We start from the raw sequence: 25,787 nt of genomic DNA on the forward strand, positions 1-25,787 counted from the left end.
GTAATTTCTCCATCTTTGTGATTATCTGGAACTAATAAAGGTGACAGCTCCCTGATGGCTGGTTGCTTAATCCGAGTTTGAAATAGTGTGCCATGCTAGTTCAAGAATTTTTTCTCGATTTAAGTTGTGGTCTGGAATGTCCAATTGATTAAAAATTAGTATCCAATAGCCTTATCCCCCTCCACTTACTTTGCATAATAAGATGCATTAATTGAACTAAGGTTTAAGTTTCTACAATATGATGCAAAGAAAAACCTTTAGTATATAGTCTTGTTCTAGCTGGTACTTTCTATATCCATTATGTAAATGTTCCTTTGTGTATCATCAGTCACTTTTTTCTCTGCTAGTTTGATTGGATTTGCCTACCTGTCCTTTCTAAGCAGACGATTTTGTAAGTTTTTGCACGACTCTACTTACAGAAGAAAAGGGAAAGGAGGTGAAATGAAACTGCAGCTGAAAAGCTTAGCAGGGGTTGGTGGCTGCCCTTCTGGAGTAATTGTCCTATGATAGTTTCTTAATCTGAAAGACTTTGCATTAATATGTCAAAATGAAATATCTTTTAATAACATATACTCCTCATCTGAATTGATGGAAGCATAGTAAATGGCAAAACCCAACTTCAGATAAAATGCTACAGCTTTCTAGACTTTGAGTCAGACTCCTTTTCTTGGTTATGTCTACTTACTTCCAGTGAAGTAAGTCAGGTTGCCTGTGCATAACATTTGGCTATGTGCATGCATCTATAGATATAAGAACAGAATATGAAAGCAGCCTTAAGTTGTGTTGTATGGTATGGCAGACACTTTACTTTTTTTTAAAAAACACCACCACACCCTTCTTAGTGATGAGTGCATCAGTGCTCTGTAGGAGTTTTTCAATTTCTGATTCAGAGATTTGATTGGATTTCAGGAGAGGCATTGGCAAACGTTTTGAGTCTTGGGTGCTTATAAAGGAAGACAGCATTGTGCTTTTAGCTTGCATTTCTGTAGAAACAGACCAATGAAGCTTTAGTGCTTCCTAGGAAGCATTCAAGTGTTATCCTAAACAATACCTACTTCATGGCAGGTAAAATCAGAGTGGAGTGAAGGGCAGGAAGAGTGACAGCAGCATATTTATATTATCCCAGCAATTTTACTGTTTCCAAAGAAATCTGCTGTTATGTAGGGCTATAATATGGAATTATATTCTCAGGATGTACTTCTAGGTGACCGGTTTAAAGATAATTAGGCAGTATTGTATGGGTAATACCTAGGTTTTAAATGGCTTTAACTTAAATCATGTACCCAAATAACCTCTGGCTTCCTATTAGCAGTTATTTAAGAAACTGATTAGTATATGTGGAAAATACCGGACATATTTAAAATATAAATACAATATATTGAAGTATGTTTGTATTATAAATTTACAAAATAATCACTTATTTTCCAATATTCCTTAGATTAATCTGTTTTTGTCACAAATTGTATGCAGTGTTGTTGCTGTGTCGGTCGGTTAGAGACAAGGTAGGTGAGGTATTGTCTTTTATTGGATCAGCTTCTATGGGAGGGTGAGACAAGCTTTTGAGCTTACACAGAGCTTTTCTTCAGGTCTGGGAAACGTACTCAGAGTCACAGCTAAATACAAAATGGAACAGATTGTTTACCATACATGGTTAACACACATTTCAATCTGCTCCATTTTGTATTTAGCTGTGACACTCTGAGTACGTTTCCCAGCCCTGGAGAAGAGCTCTGTGTAAGCTTGTCTCTCTCACCAATAGAAGTTGGTCCAATAAAAGACATTACCTCACCCACCTTGTCTCTTTATCACAAATTCAAATATAAAAGTTTTTTTTAAAAAAGTATCCTGTTGAATGCAAACAAAACTTGTTGATGGTTTGGTGCCTCTTTTAATTTGTTGAGTCTCTTCCTGTTTGGCCATTCCCAACATTGCAAAACAATTTTGAAGAGTAAACAGTCTTTGGTTACTTTACATTTGACTTGCATCTCTGATTATGTGCTTGGGTATAAATAGCTCTCTGTTCCAGTTTTGTATAAATGCAAGTGTAGCATCTCTTCCTGATGCTTCACAAAGCACATGGTTTAAAGTGAATCAGTCTGACTTATTAATCATTTTTATTTGGTACTATAAATGTACATGATGTGTTTACAAAGGCAGTGTGATGTGTCCCTACATTTAAAAGCGGACAGTCTGAAATAAGTAAGCTAAGATAGGGGACAACAGTTCACTGAAGGTTGGGTGTAGAGAAATTATTGCTGAGACAAAGGTAGAAGTGAGTTTGGAAGCCTAGAGGGGGTCCAAGGTAGAAGATGGAAAACCAAAAAAGAAGAGAGATTTACATCATTGCATGGAGAAGTGCAAGGAACAGTACCGTTATACAAGGCACTGGTGAGACCTCATTTGGAGTACTGTGTGCAGTTCTGGTCTCCCATGTTTAAAAGGGATGAATACAAACTGGAACGGGTACAGAGAAGGGCCACTAGGATGATCCGAGGAATGGAAAACCTGGCGTATGAAAGGAGACTCGAGGAGCTCGGTTTGTTTACCTTAACCAAAAGAAGGCTGAGGGGGGATATGATTGCTCTCTTTAAATATATCAGAGCGATAAATACCAGGGAGGGAGAGGAATTATTTCAGCTCAGTACTAATGTGGACACGAGAACAAATGGATATAAACTGGCCGTGGGGAAGTTTAGGCTTGAAATTAGACGAAGGTTTCTAACCATCAGAGGGGTGAAGTTCTGGAACAGCCTCCCGAGGGAAACAGTGGGGGCGAAAGACCTCTCTGGCTTTAAGATTAAGCTTGATAAGTTTATGGAGGGGATGGTTTGATGGGATAACGTGATTTTAGTCAATAGGTCAATAACGTGCCATCGCTGGTAATTAGTAACAATGGTCAATGATGGGATATTAAAAGTTACTACAGATAACTTTTTTCCGGAGGGTCTGGCTGGAGAATCTTGCTCACATGCTCGGGATTCAGCTGATCGCCATATTTGGGGTCGGGAAGGAATTTTCCTCCAGGGTAGATTGGCAGAGGCCCTGGAGGTTTTTCGCCTTCCTCCGCAGCATGGGGCAGGGGTCGCTTGCTGGAGGATTCTCTGCGACTTGAAGTCTTTAAATCATGATTTGGGGACTTCAACAGCTGAGTCAAGGGAGAGAATTATTCCAAGAGTGGGTGGGTCAGCTTTTGTGGCCTGCATCATGCGGGAGGTCAGACTAGATGATCATAATGGTCCCTTCTGACCTTAAAGTCTGAGTCTATGAACAAGAGGAGAGTTAGAGAAAACGAGCGAACATGATGGGGGTGGCTTTGGTAAGACTGTTCTTGATGTAAGTAGATAGCTAATGATCTTCGAAGAAGAGGCGTGATGAAAGAGAGGTTACTTTCTGGGCAATGGTGATAGTAGGGAAAACAAAAATAAAGGTAGGTAAGGGCTGACCAGGGCACAGCATGCACAGCAGTGAGCTTACTGTTGGTTTCTCTTTATTGCTCACCAAGGAAATGTTCTCTTCACTTTAAAATGTGTATTTAGAATGCACGTTTACCTTTCAGTCAGCTTTCTGTTTTACAACTCTAAGATCCAGTTTTAGCTGAAGATCAGTAATTATAATTGTTAAATATACATTTTTATAAGCGTTATTGGTCTCTCTACATATGTACCTAAAAATATAGGGAAGCAGAAAATATATTCAAAAAAACCCTCTATCCTATTGTGTTCATATACATACAAATCTTTCATCTAGATCTGCCAGAGGGGCCTATTTGGGAAACATAATATCCATTATGTTGAATAGCCTGAAGATCTTTCCTGTTTTACGAAGCAAGATTCTACATTTGTTTGTCCTTCCTCTTATATAAACTTGCTTTTCTACACACACCTGTCACTAATTTTGCTTTAGTGATTTTTTTTTTTTTAAATGAGAAAATGGAGTCTTTCGATAGAGCATACTGGTTGCTGTATAGAATGTCTTGTGGGAAGGGAGAAAAATAAGGGCTGACAAGCAAAATTACTGAGATGTGACTTCCGCCTTTGTGGTGGTAATTGTCAGCGATCAGTATAACAGCAGTAGGAGCCATACTTCGTGAAATGAGACCTGTAATCTGTGAGGCAAGGGGAAAAAATGCAAGATAAATTTGGGGGTACTAACATCTTTGGCTATATGTGAAAGGTCCTTAAGTATAAATCCAGTTATTGTAAAGAATTTGGTGGGTACAAAGCTGACTTTTTTTTTTCCCTTCCTCCCCTCCAACTTTACAGAAAAGCAGACATGATACACTGAAGGCCTTTGGATATAAACTTTGGCAGTAAGATGGAAGCATAAATCTTGAGATTTAGAACAGAACCAGAAATGGCTCACGAATACTGAAACAGAACACAGAGGAGCCTCCAACACTTCTCAGTGTGAGCAGTGGCAAAGGGACAACTACCATGGTAACACTAATAACGGAAAAGCTGCAGAACCAGAGCTTGGACGATCTGACATGTAAAACATACAATATTCACCTGGTAAGGACATGCCAAACTACCGTGTAAGCTTGTTGAAGTAGTAGGTAGTAAAGAAGCAGCATTCATAAAATACACACCAAAGCCAAGAATGGAGAATTAAATTAAATTATGGATTTATGTTGGGACAATGGGTGAGAGTTCCTAAATGTAGGAGGGAAGTGAAGCAGGGGTCCTGTGGAAAAAGAATATGTAGTCATGTAGCTGAAGACTGTATCATAATGCATATGTGCAAGGGAGCCAAATTGAGGTTGCACAGGCAGCCGTAATTCTGTTTCCTAACATTTGAGTGCTTGACTTTGCCACCTTAAGGATCTCTTAGTGTATATGTTTTGTGTGTAACTTGCTTGAGGTTAGAGGGAAGCAAGGATGGTAAGTATTGCATTGTAGATCAGGAGAATCTTATTTTTAAATTTCTGTAAAAATTTGCCCCTTAAATTTTGTTTGCCTCATTTATTCAGAGAACTTTCTCAAGTAATATGAATACTAGTTAGAAGGCATGGTTATGTGCTTATGGTGGGCCTTGAGAAGATATGATGAAATGCTAGAATGTTTTGTCTGCAAAGATAGTAGATGCTTTCCTTGCAGCAGAGATGCCCCAATTGCGACCTTCATTTATTCACCTAGTTCTACTGCGGGAACTATAAAGCAGCAAACTTTTGTTGTTTTGTTTTGTTAAAGATGTGTAGAACACACAGCTTTGTGGTGAATTATGGTATGTCTTTGAGTGGGGGCAATCTGCTACACCAGGGGTGTGCAAACTTTTTTTGGCCCAAGGGCCACATCAGGGTTGCAAAACTGTATGGAGGGCTGGATAGGGAAGGCTGTGCCTCCCCAAACTGCCTGGCCCCCGCCCCCTCCCACTTCCCGCCCCCCTCAGAATTCCTGACCCATCCAACCCCCCTGCTCCTTGTTCCCTGACCGCCCCCCCGTCCCTAACTGCCCCCCCAGGATCCCACCCTCTACCCAACCCTCCCTGTCCCCTGACTGCCCTGACCCCTATCCACACCCACACCCCCTTACAGGCCCCCTGGGACTCCCACACCTATCCTGTCCCCCCAGAATCTCCACCCCAACCAACCGCCCCTTGCTCCTTGTCTCCAGTTTGCCCACCGCTGTGCTACACTTTCACTTTTAGCACATTGGTTTGACTCCTTGGCTAGTAGCTATCATTTGATGGTGCTTTGCTCTGTGAGAAATAAATTCTAGAGGGTGACTGCCATGGACAATTTCATCAGGAATACTAAGGGTTGCATGAGTTTGGAGACTGAGCTAGCTTTTCACTCTTACTGGTGTACTCACTGAAGATTTAGGAGTAGGGATACACTTGTGGGGGTTGAGTAGAGAAGCATATACTCTGCTTCTAAGGGCTGTATCTGGTCTGTGGATGACAGTGCTATGCATCTAGCAATGTTCACAAGCCTTGTATATTAGGTAATGGTGGAGCTCTGTATAGAGGGATCATTTAACAAGTTTGAACTAGGGGAAATGGGGAGGATGAACCAGGGTTACAGTAATTGTGGCTATTCGGTTTTGGCACTTAGACATCTTGATGGTTCCCCTAAGCAAAACTTGATTTTGTAAATCAGCTTACACCTTGCAGGTGATGAAAGAGAAACAAGCTGCTTCCAGCCACACAGGGGAGGAGCGGGCAGGAAGAGAGAAGCTCTGCAAAGAAACGGGCCAGGTTATTCTTTCCCCCTCTCCTATAAGCAGCTCCCATCCCTTCCCTCCTGCAAGGCTGCTGCTGGCCAAGTTCTGGTGTGAACCCTGGCAGAAATCGGGGAGGGGGGGGACATGTGACCCCCGCATGCACCCCACTTAGAGTCGGGAAGATGTGGTACCAGGAGAGGTGGGCCCAGCTAGGCATGGAGGGTGGAGACTACTGGGCAGGGAGGGCCGGGTCAGTTGGTCCCCCCCCTACCCCCCCCAATGTGAGAGAGGTGTACAGGAGTGTGTCACATTTTCGCGTGGGGGTAGGGGTGTGTCACCCCTGCCCGTGTGAACCCTAAATCCTTAAAGATAAGAAGGTAAATAAAGAATCCAACTATGCAGTATTTCTTTTTAACAGGGGCTCAGTCAACATGATATTAATTTGAATTATTTGTACTGCATAGTTCTGATTGATTGCAGTTGAACTCGCTTGAATAGGAGTAATTTTACCAAGTGTCCCATATTAAGCATAGGGAAATATGGTCGCCCTACTTATAAGCAACCAGTTTTGCTAACTCCCATGAGTGGTTGCTCTTAGCATGTTTTACTGTATCTGAAAAAGGTGCTGATCAGCTTCACCCATTATGGGCCCATTGTATCCCTGCTAGATTTTAATAGACAAGAGACTAATCTGTAGGTGGTATCTTGACCCTCTGCCCGTATCACTAGAAACTCCAGTGAACAACTGGCCAAGATGTACACTGAAAAGATTAAAAATTTGACCCATTTCCACCTTCTCAGGTCTCTCTTCCACCTGAAACTTCTCTACTCTATGGAGATTGGTCGTTGTCTGATTCCTCCAAGCAACTTTATCCTTAGAAATGTTCAGATGACTTTTTTTAAGGTGCTTCGTTTGTTTGACTTGTTTTTCTGTAAGGTCACATTGTAAATAAGAAGCGGGCAGCATTAGCTCATGTAGATGTAAAGAAACTTGTTTGTCTTAGCGATTGACTGAACAAGAAGTAGGACTTAGTTGACTTGTAGGCTCTAAAGTTTTACATTGTTTTATTTCTGAGTGCAGTTAGGTTTTAAAAAAAAAATCTACATTTATAAATTGCACTTTCACGATAGAGATTGCACTACAGTAATTGAGGTGAATTGAAAAATACTATTTTTTTACAGTGCAAATATTTGTAATAAAAATAATATAAAGTGAGCACTGTACCCTTTGTATTTGAAATACATATATTTGAAAATGTAGAAAAAGCTCCAAAAATATTTATAATAAATTGATATTCTAATATTGTTTAACAGTGCGATTAAAGAGGCGATGAGTCTCGACTAATTTTAATCTAATTAATTTGTTTTGCATTAATCATTTGAGTTAACTGCAATTAATTCACAGCCCTAATTAAATTAAAAAGATATTTAGTAGTATATATTTGCTGCCAAGTTTGAAAGAAAGTCAAACCATTGAACTGGTGGAAATCACTGGCTTAAGCGCCTATCACCAGAAATTGTTGAAGTGCTAACCTAGCTTGTGACAGCAGTTATCTCTTCTGCAGGTGCAGAAGAATATTTTCTTGATTTCAGTTCATTCAACTAGTTCAGGTCAGTGACTAGTTCATCCCAAGTTAAGAAACCAATTGGGATTTGAAAAAGCTGGAAGACTTGTTTTTCCCCTTTCAATCTGCAAATAAAACTAGGTGTGAAAAGATGAAATCTGTTAGTTCAAAAATCTTGAACATAGTGGCGAGAAATAATCAGTTCACTAACTACAGGTAATACTTCCGTTAATAAATCAGCTAACTTTATTAAATGTGTTTTTCATTTAAACTTTCTTATGTATCCAGCATCTTTAAGATGCTTCATTTAGCTAAAAAAATTATAATGCTGCTCTTGTGCATTTTAATTGAATTTCCATCCAAAAGAGTTTGACACAAATCACAACTGAAAAATGAATCCTCATATAATAAATAGATACCCAGGCTCCCTATACAGTCCTAACGTATCAGTCACCATTTTCAAATGTCGTATTTAAAAAAAAAAAAAGTAAGTTTAAGCATCAGAATAAATGTAAGTTAAGCTTATGTGATTCCTTAAATAAATTTGCATAGTTGTGGTTTATCCTCTTGGTTACTAAACCCCCCCCCAAATTTAGTGTAAAATGTTATAATTGGTTCTAAATCAACATGTTTTAATGGTTACCAACCAGTAAAAATCAACCTTTCTTTAGACAAATAGCAAAAAAGTGGTGTGTGTGTGTGTGTGTGTGTGTGTGTGTGTACATATACATACATTCTGGAAAAGGTGGTAGATATTTCATTAGTCATGACATTCTGGCCATTTAATTTTTGGAACTAATATTCTGGTTGAGGCTGACTGATTTGTGTACAGAAATACTTTTCAATGCCCAACACTTCTAAAAATCAGATCACATGTTTCAAGAGGACTTTGGGCGTGCTGGGTATGAAGAATTGGATCCTGAAGTAGATTTACTGGTGAGTGGAATACTCAAGAGAAGACTAGATAGCTCTTCCAGTAGCTAGGAGAGAGCATGGACTCAAGGGCCAAAAGGGGAACTAGTAGCATTGACGTCTTATTGTCTCGCCCTTTTGTCCTTTAGGAAGAGGAAGCCATAAAACTAGGGGCCATGCTAGTGAGTCAGAAAGGTGTGCTCTGCCTGGGTTCTGTGATCTTTATATCTGGAGCTATAAATTAGACTTGATCATTTCTGACTGATATGAAAGTATATCTACAGAATGTGCTGAAAATACACTGCAGTCCCCTTGGGTTGCGGGTTTGGCCAGTGAGCTTTGTAAACTTTTTTTCCTTGAGCAAATGTGGCTGACGTACAAAATAAGTTTATCCAAGCCGGTAAGAATCGTCAGAGGTTTTATCTGCTGGTACTGTTGCTTTTGGTCTGATGGTTCTCACGTTGGGGCTGCTTTTTTTTTTTAAATGACTTTTCATGGAAGTGAGCTATGGTATGTGAAGTAAGGAAGGAAATGCTGAATAGCAGTACCTATGACTTCAAGTTTTAGGATATTAACAGGCGAGTGTGAATGTCTTTGGACTCATAACCAAGGTAGGAGAAGGCTTTTAAATGAGCCAGCACTACTTAGGCTAGTATGTATAGAAAAATTTGCAGTGGAAGGGTCTCTTGGACCCAACCACCAGTGGAAAGCTTTGAAGGCTAGATTTGGGAGATGGCTTAATTAAATATCCCTTGGTTTATTGACCGTGCATGTGCATTTGAAGGTTCATACAGTAAAGGTCTTATCATGGTGGTATCTTAGTGCATCCACAAAGGACCCAATGACTTCTTCTCCCTTTCCTAGATGGTATGTTGGCTTTTTTGTTTTTGTTTTTTCGAGAGAATTATTGAACCCTGGTCTGCAAAGAATGAGTATCTATTACAGTAATTATGAATGCAAGTAATTTATGCAAAAAAGTAACTTACCTGTGATTTGTGGTGTCCGAAGTGAATGCTTGTAAAGAATCAGTCGAATCATTTCCCCCATTTATGAAGAGTTGTTTTCAGGGGAGAGAGAGAAAGAACTGATGAAGGTAGCTATGACTATTAGACAGGGCCTCTGATCTGTATTGTACTGTGTAAGAATGATCACCATGTTCTCCAAACATTTGTATTAGATGTTTTTTCCACCTCTTAATTACATTATAACTGCTAAAGATCTAATAGGCTGGTTAAGATTGCTTGGTTTACGATTGGTTAGAACATGAAGCTGATCAAATAACTGGACTGCAAATATTTTAAAAACTAAATGTATTCTTAACAGATCTCTCTTGAATCATCTGGGCATTCAGTTAATGATGGCCTATGCAAGAAATTTGGGATCAACAATTTGCTATTGTTTTTTTTGGCCCTTCCAAATATATGGTCCAAATTTGAGCCCTTAATCCAATTGATTCAGGTTTTTTGGATTTCTTAATCAGTCATTTTTAAAAAAAGACTGTTTAAAGATTTACTTACATCTCAGTCCTTTACCTTTTTTGTGGTTGAAGATGTACAGTTTTCTAAGATTTAAATATTCTTGTTTCCATATCTTAATAGTTTGAATTTCCATAGCATTGTGCTTCACAAAATAAAATTTTGTAATCTGCCCTAAAATGCAAATACTGTACTTATAAAAATGGAATGAACATTCCACTGACTTGTCATTTTTCAAGGGATGGTTTGGGACACGGGTTGACATTTTCTCCAAACGAGACCTTAAATTGTTTCTAGTTTTCCAGTGGGATTCTACTCAATCCCACTGCAAGGCATACAGATAATACTGTTTCCAGTTTAAAGCAAAAGACAAGGTATAATTGTTAGCTGATGGAAACTCATGAAGTAAACCTTGGTTTTCATTATATAATATGATATAAACTGTGTGTATGTACACCCTCCTCCCCTGAGCTATGGTTTTCCCAAAAACTTGGTTCTATAATTTTCTCTAGCACACAGTTGTCAGTTGATAATGAGTATACTTGAAATGTCTATGGTAATCTGAATTTGGAGAGGAGGGGAGGTCTTTAAATAACCTATTTAAAAGTCTCTTTAAATTTGTCACATATTGTCACTCTGTCTACACTTGCTCCTTAAAACAATAATGGTTTGAGTTCCTATCTCAAATTAGTGGATAAAACAGAGCGCCTCACTCTTAGTTTAGCACAATTGATTATATTACTTAGTCTATAATTTTATTAATATGTAACTGGAAAAATTCAGTTTTACAAGATGAACATGAATGAAATAATGCTCCCTACCAGTCTCAAGATTAAAACTTTGAAACCTAAATTAGTCCTGGGATCCTAAAACTCTTGCTGTTTCTGGAAAAAGATTTTGTGCTTTATTAAGTAGCTAGTTCCAAATGCATCTGCAGATATAGAAAATATAGGCTAAAAAGTGTAGACAAAAGTCTATAAAACATGAGGCATTTTTGTGTGGTACGTAGTGGGGTAGGATTTTTTTTAAAGAAAGCAAACTGTCCTTGCACTACTCAGTATCTTAGTTGTGAATTTGAAGTTCAAGGTTTTAAAGCTGCCAGTTGCACTTTGGTGGTAAACAGCAAAAATGCTCCATTGCCCAAGGATGTTTACTTAAAACTGAACTTGTATCTGGAAGGAAGTCTCTGAACAATACTATCTTTTTTTTTTTTTTTTTTTTTTTTGGCTTAATACGGAAAACAAGGTCCAAAAAAAGCTTTTAAAAAAAGGCAGGTTTTTAAAATAATCTGTCCTTCCTCCCCATCCCCAGAAAAACTCTACAACAATCTGAGTTCTAGTAAGGTTATTAATTTGCCTTTTAGTTATTAGGAGGCTCGATATCAAGCTACACTACATATCTGATACAAATCTAGTCACTTTTCCATCTAAATTTATGATAACTGGGAGAAAAACATTGAGGCCTTGTCTACTGGGGTAAGTCAACCTAAGGGTACGTCTATACTTACCTCCAGGTCCGGGGGTAAGCAATCAATCTTCTGGGATCAATCCCGGAAGTGCTCGCCGTCGACGCCGGTACTCCTGCTCCGCGAGAGGAGTACGCGGAGTCGACGGGGGAGCCTGCCTGCCGCGTCTGGACCCGCAGTAAGTTCGAACTAAGGTACTTCGACTTCAGCTACGTTATTAACGTAGCTGAAGTTGCGTATCTTAGTTTGAAGTGGGGGGTTAGTGTGGACCAGGCCTAAGTTACGATATTCTAGCTACGTGAATAACATAACTGGAGTCGATTATAGCTTAGGTTGCCTTACCAAGGTGTCTTCACTGCCCTGCATTGATGGGAGATGCTCTCCAGTCGACTTACCTTACTCTTCTCGTGGAGCTGGAGTACCGGAGTTGACCTGAGAGCATTCTGCCATCAATTTAGCAGGTCTTCACTTTGCATCGATAGCAGCAGCGTCGATCTCCCCGGTAGTGAAGACAAGCAGCGTGTACAAACTCTCCTTACTATGCACTAGACTTGTGTTTTCTAAGGATTTTATAGAATGCACATATAGTAACCATGCTTAGAAGCCATGTTAACATGATGTATCTGATCAATATTTGCAATGATTTGTATGAAAAACTGTAGCTATTTTTTGGCAACCATTAAAATTTATTGTGAAAAATCTACTTTTTAAAGGGCAAAATCCACAGATCTATTAAAAGATCAGTAAAACATAGCAAAATACACTCTTAAAGGGCAACAAATATTTTTCTCCTATAAATGCCATAATATGTTTATCCAGTCCTTAGTTATGTATTAATTGAGTCTAAATTTGTGTTTACCTAAAAGACTGGAATGGCTTTAGTAAAGCTGTTCAGGTATGCTGAATTTGCAATACCATAGGAGCATGAAAATTCAGACAACAGCTTCTTAAATTTCAATTTCCTGCTGTTTTGATTAATAAATTTTAGGTGTGGATCCAAAGCTCTTTATTCTTTTTTTTTTTTTTTTTTTTTTTTGGGGAGGGGGGGGAGAGTTAGGGATAGATTCATTCAACTTTGGAATTACTTTATTTGGTTCATATTGCAACCCAGGAAATACTTGAAAGCTTTTTGAAAGATATTTTGGATTCTTGTATAGCGTTGTACCAAAAAATGAAAACTTAATTTTTTTTAATTACCAGTAACTTAGACTGAAGAGTATAGGTTTTTTAAGACTCCCAACCAGAAACATGGTCATTCCATTAATTATTAAATATATATATATATATATATATATGTAGGGAAACTGGGAACTACAGTATTTTAAATTTTCATTAAGGCTTGTGCTCACTGCCTTTCACACCATGTATAGTTGTATGGTGTTGAAATTTTTTTCTGATTAATTTCAGTACTCATCTGAGAAGCTGAACAAAAGTGGCAGCTTGTTCCCTTTCGAAATCAATGGTAAGTTTTTTGTTCTTTCCCCCCTGAAATCATAGCAGTGTTTTACTGAGGTAATTGTTATAGTAAGCAGCCTTTCTATTGAAATAAGGTGGAGGGGATTGGAGCATGCTCTTATAGAGCCTCCTGGCTTATGCGGGTCTTGGAACAATACTGGGAATCACTGGTTGTTAATTTTTGTACTTGTGATCTGTTTTGCATAGTAGAACCCTTCTTACATGTTTTTGTTCAATATCTGTTGTGATGTACACCGTTTTGTCCTGTCAAGGCTTTCTTCAGAGCAGAAAACCACGCATTTAACTTCTTTACACACCTTCATAAAAATAGGGCTTTGCAATATAGAATAAACCATATATTCGCTCTCAAATATCTGTTAACGTGATGCAAACAATCAAAGGTCATGTCCAGTGTCTTTTGATGTAGGAAAACCTGCATGTATGTGGTGGTTTGTGTGTGTGTTTTGTTTTTGTCCTGGGATATCTGGTTACTGTTCTATGTTTCTGCTATCTTACTGCCATGTCATGGGGTTTTTTTTTTATATCTTTGATTTATTGATGATGAGAAAAGTTGACATTTTACATCAGCTTAATTTCTTTATAAGGGGTGGTACATTTCATTTACTCAGTGGGATTGTCTCCTGAGATACTGATCTTTGTTTCTTTGAGGTTCCCAAGGGAACAGCAGTCACACAATCTTACAACAGCATCGTACAAACAACACTAGTCTCAGCACATTTACTGTAAAAATCATCAGTGACTTTGAGCAATTATTTCTGTTTTTTACATGAACCCGCCTTTGTAAGAGATCTTAAAACTAGATGCTAACAAAATTTGCATTACAGTAGTGTCTCGAAGTCACAGACAGGATCAGGGCCTCACAGTATTAAGTGCTTTATTCACACTGAGTTAAGGATGGTTCCTGCTCTGAAAAGCTTATAGTTTAATTAAGGTAAAACACATATGACTGTACCCATCTGAAAGACTGGAGGAAGGAGAACATAGGAATTCTAATAATATATATTTGCATAGGCCAGCTATCTGGACAGTTATAGTTTTAAGTTGGAAGGGTCTTTTTGAGTAAACAAGATGTGGAAACTATTGGAAGACCCTACTGGCCATGTAGCATATTCATCTTGTAGCTACTTGGGTTTGCAATCCTCAAAGCATTTTAACAAATCAACCTTTGCCTGTTGTTACTTCATATTAAAAAAAACAAAAACAAAAAACAACTAGCTGCAGTGGAAATATAAGAACTGCCATACTGGGTAAAACCAATGGTCTATCTAGCCCAGTATCCTATCTCCCAACATGGGTCAGTATCACAGCTTCAGGGGGAGCATACTGAACAGGGCAGTGGGAGTGATCCACTCCGTTTTCCCTTCCAGACTTCTGGCAGTCAGAGGTTTAGGGTCACCTGTGAACATGGGTTTGCATCCCTGACCATCTTCAAGATCCATATGTAAAATATTATTAATCAGTGAACCTAACAACTTTTTACCTCCAGCTTCAAAAGTAATACTCTGCTCTAATATACTTTTAGTGTAATGAAGATAAAAACTTCATCTTCTAATTACAGGCTTTAAAAACTTAGTTGGGAAAGACCTTTGGGTGTCCCAAAACTTTAATTCATCCTTTATTACCACACCCTCCGGATGAGTGAAATTTACTTGGCTAATTGGTTTAAATTAGCAAATTTTCTAACCAAGCATGAAGAGCTGTTAACTGGCCAGCCGGACAATGATATGCCTTTCAATTTGCAAATCCTAGGCCTCTGTTGTAGTTCCTCTTACGCTTCACTCTATAATGTAGGGGAACAGCTGTAAAATGTGCAAAATGTTCTCAAAGAAAAGCTTCACAAAAGAGTGAGGCTTGGCTGGCAGACTTTTTTTTGTTTTTTTTCTTCAACCCAGCATTGCCACTTCAGATCATAAGAAGTTGTACACTATGGGCTGTCTGTAGTCACAGTAAAATTTGTATAAGGTTTTTAAAAAGTGTAAAATAAGGGGAATGATGGCCTTTAATTTAGGGCTCTGAGGCTTTGTGTCATGGATATGAGTTGGAGGGACAAATGTCTCACTATCCAAAAAACAATCTTAACTAACAGTTCCTAAAATAAGAGTTCTCAGTACTTTATTTTTAAAACTTTTAGTCACATTATAAAGAATGAACACACATCACATAAGCCTTGGATTTCCATAATGTGGTGTCTTGAAGGAAAAAACATTACAAACCTATAACTATTGGGCTTTATGTATGAAGTATATCTCCATAATGGAGGAAAACAAAATTATCTGTGGTCCCTATGGACTTAAAATGGTCATAGTTATCAGCTAGATTTTAATTGGTGTTTAAGCAAAAAAAAAAAAACCCTCCAACCTGCTAGATTTTTCACAAGATTTGTTGAACCAGCTCAGCCCTACTTATCGTGGTTCAGTGCTACTGATCTTAATGGCAATATATTTTTTGTAGTCTCTGGAGCAGCAGTAAATTTGCCATTACTGCTTATTAATATCAACATTCTATTGTGCAAGTTTTGAATGTACAAAATGGTGTGCTGAGAGCACTATGCTTTGTAAGTGACTTAGCTAAACTATCCATAGCTCTTAATGTGCAAAAGTAATTCACATTTTCACAGTTGCCATACTGAAGTACAAAGGTTGGGAATTAGGGTTAGAGTTCTAATGTTACTTCAGGAAGACTTCAAGAGAATTTGTGTATACTATTTTTTTGTTTATTTTTGTTTTACTCTGAAATACCAGAGTTCTCCAGTAGTAATCTTTCCCTTCAGAACTAGCTCATGTTAGAGGGTTGGGTTTTGGTGACGATGCAGAGTTAAGTGTCCCCTTCACAGCTGAGAGAACTAGGACTTCCAACTTGTTAGTTTTCACCCAAATAATATCTCTATTAATGTAAGCTAACTGTATCCTATTTTTTTTCTCTCATCCCTTACATTTTTCTTTCTCAGAAGAGAGCCCTTGGAAAGCTTTAAATGGGGGTTGTCCAATCCAAGCTGACGCGACCAAAAATTCAGCTTACCCTTTCCCAGTGTGCCCATTCAGTAGAGGCACAGCTAACAACGTGAGTCTGAAATGGCAGCAGGAATCTTCCAGCACATCTATGGTGTCAGGATGGATAAGTGAACTAAACCTTAATGAAAACTCGGGGCAGCCTTTGGCGCCGCCTACCAAACGCCACTGTAGGTCACTCTCTGAGCCAGATGAATTGGCTCGTTGTCGGTCACCATGGAAACCCGGCAGTTCAAAAGTTTGGACTCCTGTATCAAAGAGACGATGCAACAGCGGTGGCAGTGCCACCTTGCAACGCTGCAACAGTCATGGGAGTGCAAACTTACAGAGAAGCACAAGTATCAGCTTGCCACAAAATGTTCTGTCCTTAAATAACGTCTTCACTATCACCAGCTTCAATACTTCTCCAGTACCCCGACCTTCCTCTGCGAGCAGCGGCTTTGTGGACAGTAGTGAGGGAAGCACAAGTTCAAGTATCCGTTGGAATTCTGGAGGACCTTGTGACTTTAACCCTAGGCGTCGCCTCTCCCTCTCACAGGAGCACATCACTGAGACAGGAAACCTCTTGCCTTCAGCCAACAGCACTCCCACCTCCACACCAGAACTCAGCCGGCGTCAGGGCTTGCTGAGATGCCGCTCACAGCCTTGTGTCCTGAATGAAAAGAAAAGCCGGCTAAAGCGCAGACGGGAGGAGGATGTACGGTGGAATCGTCCATCTTTAGACTTTTTTAAAATGACACGGGTGAGATTTTACTTTCTTCAGTAGGGTGTAGAAATGAATTATTGCATGTAGGCTATTCCTAGAAAATAGTTGGCTAAATCAAACTCTTCTGTTGGTGTGAAAGTCAGATAAATTGGTGTGTTAATATTGGCTTTTGTAATTCCAGCAATACAAGGCTTCTGCCATTTGCTAACTTCATGCCTTGTAGAGAGTTATAGGTAGCTACTACTAAGGCCCAGCTTGTGCACTGCAGCCTGTTTCTACAGCCTGTACAAAGGGTTGCATAAAAACACTTTAACAGGTTTGGGGCTGAAAAAAAAATTTGGGCTTGCTTCTGAAATGCCACAGCAACTTCAGGGAGGAAGTGAAGGGAAAAGTAGTCAGTTAAGTAAGTCTGTTCCCATGAGATGGGATTAGGTGCGGTAGTAAAACATTCTATTGTGGTGCAAATGTGTTCTGGTTTAAGTAATCCCTTATGGCTCTAATACCTCTGTAAGTCAAAGAAAAAATGAGGCAGAACATATATTGGCCGACTACAATAGCATAGATAAATGTGCATCCAAAAATCCTGTAGGTGAATGCAATTAAAGAAACTGCTAATAAAGAGACAACAGTGGAAACAGATGTATCCTCATAGGGCTTCTCTAAACATTGTCCCACAGTACTAGAAAAATGCATTCTTTAGACCAGCTGTGCAAAATTCTATTTCCCCACTCAACTGGGTGTGAGAATTTTCTTTGAATGAGTAACTTTTTTTTTTTTCTTCTTCTTCTTCTTCCCATTATCTGCATAATCATGAGCTGGGGGAAGTGTAGACTTTGTACATGGGTTAACATTTTCATAACTATGCAGTGCTGATGTAGATTTAAGCACGTGCTGCAGTTAAAAATAGAATCCCATTGTTTGGTGTCCATGGGAGCAATATCAAGTACTGTCACTTGGGCCATAGAAAGAAATCTGGCATTGTGGTGTCATCATAGGTCAGCATCATCCACACCCTTTAACACATCTTCCATAACCTCATTGGCACCAGCCTTGGAGAGGTTCATGTAACCTGCCTTCCTCTTCAAAATAGAGCTATCCTAGTGATAGCCTGGTGAGGGAGACAGTTTAAAAGGATGATAATGAAAGATAAGATGAGAAATGATGTGTTTAATGTTAGCGTAAGAACTACCAAATCTTTCAAAGGAACAAGTTGAAAGGAGTGGGACCCTGGAAATCTGTGGTTACCAGTTATTGGTGAATTTTAGATGAGGACATAGGGAAGTTCTGGTAAAGTGCTGTGGGATGAACTTTTAACTGTTGGATGTCTTTCAGCTGGACTGATTCTTACCTTTATTGTATTGTGGTAAGCAAAATTAATGTTGGCAGATCAAATACGAAATAGGCATATTTCCTTGGTTTCAGAAAGGTAGTATTCGTTCCCAGAGAGTGTCTGAGCCCAGAGTAATCTCTAAGACCGGTGAGAAATAAAAGAACAATTGGGTAACTTTAGGTACAGTAGCAGAAGTAGGATAGCCAGATGTGAATAAAATTGACACCGCCTCTTCCTTTAGTAGACAATAAGTCTTAGAGTCTTCTGAAACTGGTCTTTCCTGGGATGATCAGATCATTGGTCAGATGGGTAGTTTTAGTTCATGAGAATCATAATATGAATTTTATATGGGTAGGGGAGGAGAGTTGCAGTTATGTGATCTTAGCCCATTTAAAAGGTATGTAGTGTGTGAACCTTTAATGAAAGTAAACAGTTAAAAAAAAAAATATTCTGAGAGTCATTAAATTTCTAGTGTACTAAGTGAATTTTTTTAGCAAACCTTCATTAACTATAAAGTCAACATCTTAAGCTAGTCCTTTTATTTATCCCCCAGATAAATTGAAGATTCTCTGTGATAAGACCTTGACTAATATATTTTTGCATTATGGGAGTCCGTGCTCTTCTTTTGATATTGATTTTTATTGGTTCTTTTTCACGTGAAGTAATTTTGAAAAATTTTAGTTAAAAACTATACAAGACTTGGATTTGAAATGAGATCATGGGCCTTGATCCTGCAGCAAGTGCCAGGCAGTATCTACACAAGGCTTGATGCAGGATTGGAGCCAAGAAATCTGCTCCATGTTGAACTCTCAATTATTACATGCCTTTCTGGCTTTTAAGGACTTCTTATTCACAAAATATCAATAGATTGTGACATCGGTGTGTTTTATTAATTTTAACTTCATCTAAAATATGCAGTTAGGCTTATTACAAATGAGTCTTGATTAATCAGTCATGTAAGATCTTTCTGTGCTAACGATTGGCAGAAGTCTAAAACAGATTATGGAATTAGCTTTTATTTACCAAAAAAAGCTTACTGTAAATTAATACTAACTCATTAAAATACAATTTCTTTCATTCCTCTAATAGGCTATAGGATTTGGGGGAAATTATTTGCAAAAAGCTTCATTTTGGGTAGTTTTTGATTTGCCTAATACTGATGAATCTGAGCCATGTAAGAAAAATATCCAAAGGGGCAATCTTGGTTTTAGTCAAAGGTTGCCCCAGTTTCTCATACTAGTCTATAATAGTCTGCCAAACTGAAAGCTAAGCACCTGCTTAAATTGTCTAAAATAAGAATATTTCAGAAACTGAAGCCAATTTGCATTTTCACTACTAGTGGTTCAGTTAACTTTGTCCACTATTGATCTATTTCTAATTTTTGAATGACTGTTTTTTAGTGTATAATATTCACATACATATGTGGTGTAGCAGTCTTTTTGGAAGGAAGAAACCCTGAGAAATGTGTGCTTTAATTTCTTGAAACTTTTTATGGTGAAAGTCTATTTTCTGCTAGTAGTGCCTCTGCACTCTTACACAGGGTTAACACTATTGCACTATCCCTGCAAATTAAACCACTTGTTTGCTGTAAATACACAAGAATCTATAACTGTACAAAAGCCAGGACTGTTTGACCACTGCATTTTAAGCATAAACATTTGAGCACCTTTCTCCAAAACCCTTACATAATCTAGCCTCCAAGCCTCTATGGTTGTTCTCATTTCCTCCCACTCCCCCACCTCTTACTTGATGCTCCTTCTTGTATCTCTTCTCCTGCACTCTGTTTAATGTCTTTATTCCTGCTGTTCGTTGTACTTAGAAGTCTCCTCTTCCTGTCCACCAAACACAGTCATATTTTCTTTCTCTCTCCCTCCCTCCCATAGTCCTTCAAAATCTAATAGGAATCCTTCCTTCTATCTCCATTCATTGGAAGAACTGTTGTCCTGTGTCTGATCTACCTTAGACCATAAGCCTTTCAGGGGAAGAAATGCGGGTAGCTCTGAAAGTGGTGTGTAGACTTAAAATGCTATATATAAATATGATCTTCTAACTACTATATTAAAAAATTAGGATGATCTTGGGTGTAGATTCAGTCTTGTTTCTTCGTTCATGAAGGAAATACACATAATCATAATGATAAAGTAACATTTCCCCTTCAGATTTCCCCTACAAATGCAGTGCAGAAGTAATTGAAAACAGTTGTGGTGATAGGTGCAAAATAAGATGGTCATTTTTTACCATAAACCTAACTAAATAATCCCCTTCCCTTTTTGAAAGGTTGTTTTCAGATGTGCTCAAAGTTTGAGAGTAATAGCAAGCTCCATGTGGGAATGAGTTCCACGCCCTGAGGGCCTGTACAGCAAAGGTCTGGTAAACTTCAGGTGAAATGATGCAATCTTTGCAGGATGTTTAAATTGGAACAGCTGTAGTTGAGTTAGATTCCAAGGCCAGAAGGCACCTTTGTGATCATCTAGTCTGTCCTCCTTTGTATAACAAAGGCCACAACTTTCCCAAAATAGTTTGTAGAGCATCTTTTAGAAAAACATCCAATCTTGATATAAAAAGTTCCAGTGATGGAGAATCTACCACGACTGTTAGTAAATTGTTCTAGTGGTTAATTAAAATATTAAAAATTGCATTATTTCTAGTCTGAATTTGTCTAGCTTCACCTTCCAGCCATTGGATTATGTTATACCTTTCTCTGCTAGATTGAAGAGCCCATTATCAAATATTTGTTTCCCCATGTAATGAAGGATTCAAGGAGCTCAATCTATTTATCTCAGTAAGGCATGTCTTTTAACCCTTTAGTCATTCTTGTCTCTTCTCTGAACTCTCTCCAATTTATCAACATCTTTTGAAGTATGAGGACCAGAATGGGCCACAGTATTCCTGCCGCAGTTGTGCTGGTGCTTGTAGCAAGGTGTAAGCTGGGCTCCTCTGGTTTCTGCCCCTGCTTCCCTTGCAAATCAGTCAGGGACTTCTCAGGTTGATGCAAACACCAGTCTCTTTATTTACAGCTGTTTCCCAGCACCCACCACCTTACTATCTACGTATAGGTTTTCACAGCCAAATTTTGCCAACAGCAGACTAGAGGGCCCCACCCCTCTCTGTGCCTGGCCTTTCTCTTCCCCACTTTTCCCTCCTCTGGTTTCCTTCCTGCCAGCCTTTATAGCCCCTGGCTAATTAGGCTGGCAGCTGTTTCTTGTTGCCAGGCAAGCACAGGGCTCTTCAACCAGCCCCAATCCATTCCCCTTGCTTTGGGGGTGGAGTGGCAGGGGGCTGATTAAGTCCTCCTTACTCAGCACCTGTCACAGTGCTGAATACAGAGGTAAAGTAACCTCTCTACTGCTACTTAAGATTCCCTTGTTTTATGCATTCAAGGATTGCATTAGCCCTTTTGGCCACTGCATCGCACTGGGCGCTCATGTTCAAATGATTCCACCACCTTCCCCATATCTTTGTTTGTTTGTTCTTCTTTTTCTTTTCCGGAGTCACTGCTTCCTTGGAAAGAGTCTTATAAGTATGGCCTGCATTCTTTGTTTCTAATTGTATTAAAACACACACTTGCTTGTGTCCAGTTTACCAAGTGATTCAGATTGATCTGTATCTGTGATGTGTCCTTTTCATTATTTACCACTTCCCCAATTTTTGTGTCATCTGCAAACTTTATCAGTGATTTTGTTTTCTTCCAGGTCATTGACAATGTTAAATAGTGTACAGCCAAGAACCGATCCCTGCAGGGCCCAACTGAAAACGAACCCACTCAATGACCATTCTCCATTTACAACTATATGTTGGGACTTACCAGTTAGCCAGTTTTTAATCCATTTAATGTGGATCATGTTAATTTTATATTACTCTGACTTGGTACTGCATGACATTTGATTATAAAGCTAAACACCTTACAGAAGTCTTAAGTATATTACGTCAACACTATTGCCTTTCTCGGCCAATCTTGTAATCTCATTTTAAAAAGCTCTCAAGTTATTTGAGAGGATTTATTTTCTGTAAACCCATGTTGGTTTGTTCTTTTTTTAATTGAATCCTTGTCTTGTCTGGGATTAACGTCAGGCTGCCAGGCCTATAATTACCTAGGTCATCCTGTTTATCTTTTTAAAATATTGTCAAAATATTAGCTTTCTTCCAGTCTTCTGAAACTTCTCCAGTGTTCCAAGACTTAATGAAAATTAACATGAATGATCTAGTGAGCTCCTCAGCCAGCTCTTCAAAAAATCCTGGCTGCAAGATCTTGGATCTCCTGAGTTTTAGAAATGTCTAATTTAGTGGCTGTTGGTTAACGTCCTCCTGAGATACTAGTGGAATAGGAAAAAGTGTTATATGATATCATTACATTTGTTTTTTCCAAATACAGAACAAATATTTATTGAACACTTCTGCCTTTTCTGCATTATTTCTATTGATAATTCTAACATTTCCATCTAGTAATGGACCAATACCATTGTTAGGGTTTTTTGTTCCTAATATCTTATTGTCCTCAGTTCTGCTGGCTATATATTTCTATTTGTGCTCCTTTGATTCCATTGTCAATTTTCTACAATTCCTAGCATCTGATTTATATTCATTACCATCAACTTCTCCTTTCTTCCATTTGTTAATATATTAATTTTTATTTTTATATTGTCCTTCACTTTGTCTCTAAACGAGGTAATTTTTTTAAACCAATATGGCCTTCTTTCTCCATTGGAAGATTGTGGCTTTTGAGAGATCTAATAGTGTTCTTAAACTATTCTTAGTTGTCATTCACATTTTTTCTGATTTTAAATTTTCTCCCAGCTAATTTGGCTCATAATTGTTTTCACCTTTGAAATTGCCCCTTTCAAAGAACTGTGTGTGTATATATTACTGGTCTGGACTTTATTCTGTTTGCACATTATAAACTCGATCAAGTCATGATTACTTGTACCTACAGTATCATTAATTTTTAGTTCTGCGATTATTTCCTCTTTATCTGTCAATACAATTCCCCCATGTTGATTGCAGCACTTTTTGGGTTAGGAAATTGTCATCTATAATATCTAGGAAATCTAAGGATATTTTAGTATTGGCAACCTGAGACCTCCAGCATATTTCACTCTAATTGAAGTTCTCCAGGATCACACAGCTTTTTTTTTTCTTCTTTTCTACATGTTATAGATAGGTGCATAAAGAGCTAATCATCTTGTTCCATAGTGTGATTTGGTGCTCTGTAGCAGACACCAATACCGCATATTGTGCTTTATTGGTTAAGATGTTCATCCATAAGCATTCGAGATCATTTTCTTCAGAGTTATCGGTGACTTGGAAACAGGTAATGCCATTTTTGAAAGTGTTACTCCCCTTTTGCCACCTGATCCTTCATCAGTAGGTTATAACCATTGATGTCAAGGTTCCAGTCATGCCAATCATCAGACCAGGTTTCAGTAATACCAACTCTAGGCCACATTTATGCTGCTAAATGAGCAATCCAATTCCTGTGGCCTGTTACCCGGGTGCCTAGCACTGGTGTATATTCAATTATTTTCACATCCTTTGGTTCCTTGATTAATTGCGTTCTCAGAATTCCAGTTTTGTTAGTTGAGAGCTCATATCTTCCTTCTTTTTACCCTCCTCTTAGTCAGGAGGGTGTTAATCTAACAACTCTAGCTAACTTGGCCCCAAGGAGATTGGGCCACCTTTTGTGGAGAGAGGTGGCTGTATAGTTTGGAAAGCCTCCTTCTGAGTAGAAGGGGAACCAATGTTCCACAAAACCAAAACCCTCCATCCTACACCACTTACCTAGCCAGTGGCTCACCTCCAGAATCTTCTATCTTCCTTTACTGCTGGGATTGTGTGTGTATTGTGAATAAAAGCTATATACATATAACTGCATTTTGGCCTGTTTTTACCTGAGGCTGGGAATCCTTGCTGAGCCGCAAGGGGGTTGCTTAGTGACTTCAGTATAACATGATCTGCTCTGCATATGCACCACCAGACGAGTTTTGATCTCTGTGGTGCACTGGAGAAGGGCACACTGTCTGAACAATTATGCACAATGATGGACAGCCCAGACCTCCTGGACAAAGGAGGGGGCAATACTTAAAATGTTGGCAAAAATAAATACTGGTACTTGTATTGATTCAAGTTGTCATGTTAGGATAGTGGCATTGTCATAAGCTAAACTGCATTTCTGGACTGTGGTGAGGATTCCTGGTCCCTTTAGGTGCTGCAAGAAAAAAGTCATCCTGCTCATTTGGTTTGTCTGTCTCCTTTGGGCTGTTGCTATCCTGCAGAACTGCTGATCTACGCAGGTTCTCTGCATTCATTTCCCTGTGTGACCGAGAGGCTAGTATTAAACGATAATAAGTATTGATGATGCCTAAAACTGTAATGGATGCTGTTCTCCACTGACTTGCCAAGTTCCCCCACCCCCAGATGGGTGTAATAAAAAATAAAACACATTTGTAATAGATGAAAGGAAAAAAAAATCCTGAAAAATAAAACATTTCTTGGAACCCTAATTATAGATATTTTAGGTCCATTCCCATCATACACACACCTCCACACAACAGGCCCAGCAGGCTTGTTTCTAATAAGGAATAGAAAATAAAATAGATTTAAATAAAAATATATCTATAAAATACTAAGTGGCTACAGAATTTTTCTTACTGTCCAAAAATTTTCTGCAGCATTAACTCATTGAAATATTCAAGATCCCATTTCAATTTTAAATAGTTCTTGTTGAAATGGGGAATAGTATTTAGAAATCTGTCTAGGTTCTTACATGGTGCCAGTCACCACGGTACCTGATGAAATAATCTTTTAATAAGGAAATGTTGAACCACAACATAAACATACATAACAGATTCAAACTGGTGTGTGCTCTTCTCTGGAAGATACAAGAAGCTGAAAAGAAGTTTAGAAATTCTCAATCAGTCTTGAACATTTTAGGACTCAAACATTAATGAAGATTTTGTTGAGGATTTTTTTTTTAACTTGATGTTAAATCAGCTGAAGTAACTGACAGTTACAGGTGCAATATACTCTTCTGCAAAATAAATAACAGCATTACCATTTTTAAAACATAAATAAGCTTGAACTCCAAAGTAAAGATTTTTGTTTGGGCATCTTTTATTAAGAGTGAAACTTATTCCTGCAAACATTTTTGCCACTCCTTATTCATATACAGTACAGCAGGCATTTTGAGATTGATACAAATAGTTTTTGTATTCTTATCTGTCTCCATAGCTTTAAATTTTAGTATGTATGGAATGCTGATATGCTTCCTGGGATAGGTTCCAACTAAGATATTGCATGGTTTTTTGGTATGGGTCGGATATCTCTTTCAAGAATTGATACTGAATATAGTGTACGATCAGTAAGTACTATGCGTTTTTGTTTTTGTTTTTTGAGCCCTTTTAACTCTCTAAAAGGGATACTATCAACTGGAATTTGTGGAAATGACTAACTTTGAAAAAATCCAGTTTCTGATCATGTATTTCAAATAATAGGTATTTTAAAAAAAAATTGGGTTTTTTTGTTGTTTGTTTTTTAATTTCAAGAGCTTTCTGCTCCCTTGCCAAAGTTTTATAAGAGCCTTTTAAGCAAGAAAGAAACTATGGTCCCCATACTGCATTTGGCATTACTAGTATGTACCCCTGTGCCCATACAAAGTCCCAATGAAGTAAAAACTAAGTGTGTGTGTGTGTGTGT

General features: G+C 38.4%; 1 protein-coding gene across 2 annotated transcripts in view; it reads left to right on the forward strand.

The window, feature by feature from the left end:
* Positions 1-25,787, forward strand: part of FAM53A (family with sequence similarity 53 member A) — a 98,373-nt gene that overhangs the window by 26,944 nt on the left and 45,642 nt on the right. For both annotated transcript variants that reach the window (XM_026648083.1, XM_026648084.1), the window contains 3 exons: positions 4,263-4,511; positions 12,986-13,040; positions 16,002-16,804. In XM_026648083.1, coding sequence (XP_026503868.1) covers positions 4,434-4,511; positions 12,986-13,040; positions 16,002-16,804 — 936 coding nt within the window. In that variant the 5' untranslated portion in view covers positions 4,263-4,433. The remainder of the gene's footprint in view (positions 1-4,262; positions 4,512-12,985; positions 13,041-16,001; positions 16,805-25,787) is intronic.

This window comes from Terrapene carolina, unplaced genomic scaffold (genome assembly GCF_002925995.2).
Source record: "Terrapene carolina triunguis isolate 2854851 unplaced genomic scaffold, T_m_triunguis-2.0 Scaffold66, whole genome shotgun sequence".
In the NCBI taxonomy this organism is placed as follows: Eukaryota; Metazoa; Chordata; order Testudines; family Emydidae; genus Terrapene; species Terrapene triunguis.